The 5241-nt window shown below is 32.8% G+C and overlaps 2 protein-coding genes across 2 annotated transcripts in view; one reads left to right on the plus strand and one right to left on the minus strand.

Moving 5' to 3' along the window:
- Positions 1 to 3015, plus strand: part of LOC106472913 — a 13521-nt gene extending 10506 nt beyond the window's left edge. Inside the window, exon 9 of the mRNA XM_013933585.2 lies at positions 742 to 3015. Within this exon, the coding sequence (XP_013789039.1) occupies positions 742 to 1025 (284 nt within the window). The 3' untranslated portion in view covers positions 1026 to 3015. The remainder of the gene's footprint in view (positions 1 to 741) is intronic.
- LOC106472915 (replication factor C subunit 3-like) overlaps positions 2975 to 5241 on the minus strand; it is an 8705-nt gene continuing 6438 nt past the window's right edge. Inside the window, exons 5-8 of the mRNA XM_013933586.2 lie at positions 4250 to 4386; positions 3856 to 3954; positions 3462 to 3531; positions 2975 to 3278 (exon numbers count right to left, since the gene is read on the minus strand). Of these exons, the coding sequence (XP_013789040.1) occupies positions 3090 to 3278; positions 3462 to 3531; positions 3856 to 3954; positions 4250 to 4386 (495 nt within the window). The 3' untranslated portion in view covers positions 2975 to 3089. The remainder of the gene's footprint in view (positions 3279 to 3461; positions 3532 to 3855; positions 3955 to 4249; positions 4387 to 5241) is intronic.

The following is a 5241-nucleotide window of genomic DNA, read 5'->3' on the forward strand; positions in this document are numbered from 1 at the left end:
AGTGTAACTAACCTTACAAGAGACAGTGTAACTAACCTTACAAGAGACAGTGTAACTAACCTTACAAGAGACAGTGTAACTAACCTTACAAGAGACAGTGTAGCTAACCTTACTAGAGACAGTATAATGCTGACACTAATATCTGTGCTTCAAGCTGAAGTGATATTTTATAACACTGACACTAATATCTGGGCTTCTAGCTGAAGTGATATTTTATAACACTGACACTAATATCTGGGCTTCTAGCTGAAGTGATATTTTATAACACTGACACTAATATCTTTAATGGTGTTTCAGCATGAACTATAACCCTGCTGTACATATATAGCTTATACTTTCTATATGTATAGCTACAGTGCAAGCTTAGGTAACAGTAAAACCTTCTAAACATTGACGTTTGCTATTTTCTTTATCTAGTTAACCTAGCCATTTAAGTTTTTAAGCCTAGTTTAGTTGGGTATTGTTACATTTAAGTACAGCTGCAAAATTATGTTTTTCTTATTATCTTTTGCTTTCAAGGGTTAACTGATTATTTTCACAACAGATGTTTGTTCCAAGTGGCTTTTCTTTGCATCTTACTGTTCTAATGCAGACTCGTAAGTGAAGCCAGTATAGGGAATGTGCAATGGAGTGGTGGATGATTTAATTTTACACTTGTTTATATATATAATCACTCAACAACAACAACAAAATTCTAAAACATTAGAATTCATTAGTTACACTTTATTTATTTTTTACTAGAAAATGTTCATAAATTTGAGTTACTGATGAAAAGCAACACTGAGAAGCTACTACGCTCTACCACCCATTTGTCCTCCTCGTCACCCGAACTTAGTCGATCCAAAGTCTGGGAAAGTCCTCAACCATGTTCCACTAACTTCGTCATTTCTCAGTACTTAGGTTTGATATTTCCTGCAATCTTCAGAAGAAGAGCTGTCCACAAACCAAAGTATGTCGAGGTAGATGAGATCGAAGATCAACGTCTTGAAAGGATGCAGCTGCCTGATGTGTGTGTTGGAATATAATGTGTGGTTTTTGTTTAGAAATATGATAAAAGAAAGCATATAAAATATGATTGATCTATAAAATTAAGGAAAATGTTGTTATCACAGAATGTTATTCCTTTTGTTGGAATTGTTTATCCTCTAATTGTGACTTAGTGATGTACATTCTTTGAGGATCACAGTGAATGGATAGATGTAAAATTTTACACTTGCAGACTCTCGTTCAAGATAGTTTTCCATGGAATTTAGATTTGTGTATAGTATATTGAAATCTTGTATGTGAATCATTTTTAGACTGCATATTCATCTTTTTTTTTGGGCCAAATTGTTTTTTCATGATGTCATTTTTGCATGTTACATGTTTGTATAAAACTGTAAATATTAGTTTTAAAACACTTTCATTATGCAGTGAATGCTTAATCTACTGATTTTACCATTTGAGGTATTACAAGTTATGTAGAAGTTGGATATTCTACTAAATGGTCCGATAATTCTTTAAAATCCCTATACAGTTTGCAGACATGAACTGTCTTTCTGTTTATTAGACCCTCATTTGTTTTTTATCATAAAAGGAAGTTCAACCTGTTGGTTTGATTATTTTTGCACAGAAAACAAGAATGTTAGGTTTTGTTGTGTTTTATATGACAATTTCTTATTCAAAAGTAATTGTGCTAATTAAAAGTAACTTTCGTTCAATGTACTGTATGAAAAACCCTCCAATAAGATACATCAATATCTCCCTTGCTCAACCTGGGAACATGTTCCTATCTAATATAATCTGGGAATGTGTTCCTGTGTAATATAACACTGTCTTTACTATTAACTGCAACAAGGATTAGCTTGGAGGTCTCCACCTGGGAACACATTCCTGTTTAATATAACACTGTCTTCACTATTAACTAGAGCAAGGATTAGCTTTGATGATTCCACCTGGGAACACGTTCTTATGTAATAGAACAGTCTTTAATCTTTACTATAGACTACAGCAAGGATCAGCTTGATGATTCCACCTGGGAACATGTTCTTATGTAATAGAACAGTCTTTACTAACTACAGCAAGGATCAGCTTGATGATTCCTTTGATGATTCCACCTGGGAACACGTTCTTATGTAATAGAACAGTCTTTAGTCTTTACTATCAACTACAGCAAAGATCAGCTTGAAGATCCCACCTAATGATTTAACAGATAATAGCTGATAAAACTAGTCACACTTAAAGTTGTTAGGGAAAGATCTCATGAGAGTATTTCTACATTCACCACTGTCGTCTGTACTAAACTACTGATATAGGCAATACCCTTGTTTTATCTGTCTATTGGAAAGAAATAACAGGTATATAGTTCCACGTTCCCTCGAGTGAATGTATTGTTCTTCCACAAGTTAAGTCAAAGCTTTTTTATACAAAACTAGCTATCGTTCCTACCACGGGAATTACCTGCAATATTTGTGGAGTAGTTTCTAGGGTTGTGTATTTGCCAACATACATGTTACTTGTTAAGTTCAAACTGTTTTCATTTAAAGTCACTGGCAACGTAAACATACTTAGGAAAGTTCTATACATTAAATACTTATCAGAGCCTTCATTAAACTTACTACTTGTAACCTGATATTAAGTTTTTAAATCAAATGTGACTAATATATTAAAACTTGGATAACAATGCTTAAAAAAGTAAAAACTACTTTATATTTGAAGTTCATCAATGAATAGTTATGATAAATTTTGTATTTTAAGAAAATTAACAAATGTTTAACAGAGCTGACTTGTCTTCAGTTACAAAATTAAAGAAATGCTTTCCTTAAAACTGTGTGATACAGGGTGTATTTAGTATATGTGTCAAAACCTGGAGAAACCCTATCCAGTTTCTTTTCAATGAAATGATTTTAACATGTGAATATATATAATTAATGTACATTTTTGGCCATTTGGGGGAAATCTTTCAAAAACAGCCCTGAGGTTGAGATTGCAACAATTTCTGAGACATAATAAAGTGTTTTATTTTTCATACTACAATGGGTTTCTGACATGTCTAATATCTGAAAATTAAGCATTATGAGCAACAGTAAACATCTCCAACACCTGGAATTTCAAAAAACATCAGCCATACTTTCTTCCAGAAACTTCTTGTATATAGACATGAACTTAGCAATGAAGGCTTCTATGTGATAGATGGCTTTATTTCCCAGCTGTAGCCTGTGCTCGTAATATGCTGCAAGCTGCGTGACTTCACCCTTCAACTGGCCATCACAGTTATTCACAAGCTCTTTCAGCAAACCCTGAAATCAAATCTTACATGTAGTACACAAAATGGAAAAGTCTTCTATATGTAAATAGAAAGAGAAAAATTACATAAAAATTGTGATGGGATTAGATGATACATCCATTCATCACAAGTGGGTCAAATCTGGCAACAACTGGTCTAGTGATTTACAAGTTATCAGTAAGGACACAGTATTTACCTTAAAGATTACTTCGCATGGAATAAGGTGGATAAGAAGTTCATATATTCTTCCCCGTACCTCGAACAGTCTGAAACACAGAAAAGTGTAACTATATGTGACAATCACACAAGTAAATGCTTATTAAACATAACGCAGTCAAATAAAAGACATGATGTTAGAGTACAATACATGAATTTAAGCATGTCATTAAAAATAACATGATAAAGATGTGGATCTTCCCAATGAGAAAATACTCAAACATCTTATATAAGGTGTTCTTTACTGGTGGTAAGTTTTAATAACGAAGATTTACCTTCCACAAAATATGGTGAAAACCACTAATTTTAGAAACTTGAACAACAAAATTTTTGTGATTACCATTTTTGTTAAATATAAAACAAAGTGTTCTTACTTTCGAGGACTTTGTTCTTGAACAATTAATTTAGCTGTTTCTTTCAGAAACACTTCCCAATCAGGCTCAGGGATATCTTGGTCTGGAACAAAGGGGTATCTAGTAACCAAAGAAAACATCTGATACCTTACATGCAAGTCCTTCATCACAAAGATGTTGATTTTGGCTTAATTTAGATGCTAAAGATCAAGTATAACTTTACTCCAAACAATGGTTAATTTCATTATGTTGCTAACTATTGCATGGAAAGAGATCAAAGATAAGATTATAAAATAATTAACATTTTTCCCTAATTTAAAGTTATATAAAATTCTAACAGGCAACATGTTTTCTCTCACAAGGTCTAACACTGAAACTGTTTATTTTTACAAGTAAACAACTGTTATGAACTTACTGCTGCACTCTGCACGACTCGCACATTAGGATCGCTCTACGAAGGTTTCTATTGCTTTTTTCTGCAATTCTCTCAGCAAGCTCAGGTGGAATGCTCAAACTCTCCTTCTTACACACAGTTTGTAGCACTGTTACTATCTAAGTAGTAAATACAATATTATGTCTAATGCTTAGTATATAAAAAAAACCAAAATATGTTTAATTCCTAATTTTACTTCATATTAAAATTACCAACAGTAAAAAAAAATTTATAAAAATGCACTTAGGCCAATAGCTATTTCTACAATATAGCAATATATATGTACATTTTTCTTGATAACTGTTTTTAAAGTAATAAATGGAAACCTTTCCTGTGGACCATCAAAGAAAGCAACAAAATGAAACCTTTCTCGTTAACTGCCTTTAAAAATTTCTGACCTGGGAGGATACTTATGTATTTAAAATAGAATAAACTGTTTTCACCACTCGCACGACTTTTCATTTCTTCTCTTATGTCTTGGTTGCATTCATGACATAGACATCATTAAAATGTTAATTTAAATTAATGTATCAGTAAAACATCTCAGTAAATATTTTCCTGATTGAAATTAACAAACTTCTTTTTCACACAATAAACCTAACTCAGTAACTCAGATTTTCTCTTCATTAAAATTAACATTCTTCTTCACACTAGAAACCTAGAGTCTTGGTAAGAGATGAATAGGAGGAAAGGCATACAAATGGAATTCTTGACCAGAACTGTAGGCTAGCATTTCAATGGGTTGCAAAGGTGTCTATCATTGAAGAGCTGAACTGAGAATAAATCCATTGAAAGACCATCTGATAGGGTTGAGAAAGATGATCTGCTAATCAAAATCATAACCACTGGCACATGACAGGCCAAAAGATGGATGTCATTGGAACGAGCCAAAAAAGAAGATTCAAAGCCTGAAAACCAAGACTTCAAGAATGAGAACTTCCCCGATGAGAAAGATATGAAACCACCGTGGAGTA

Source organism: Limulus polyphemus, unplaced genomic scaffold (assembly GCF_000517525.1).
Source record: "Limulus polyphemus unplaced genomic scaffold, Limulus_polyphemus-2.1.2 Scaffold5730, whole genome shotgun sequence".
In the NCBI taxonomy this organism is placed as follows: Eukaryota; Metazoa; Arthropoda; class Merostomata; order Xiphosura; family Limulidae; genus Limulus; species Limulus polyphemus.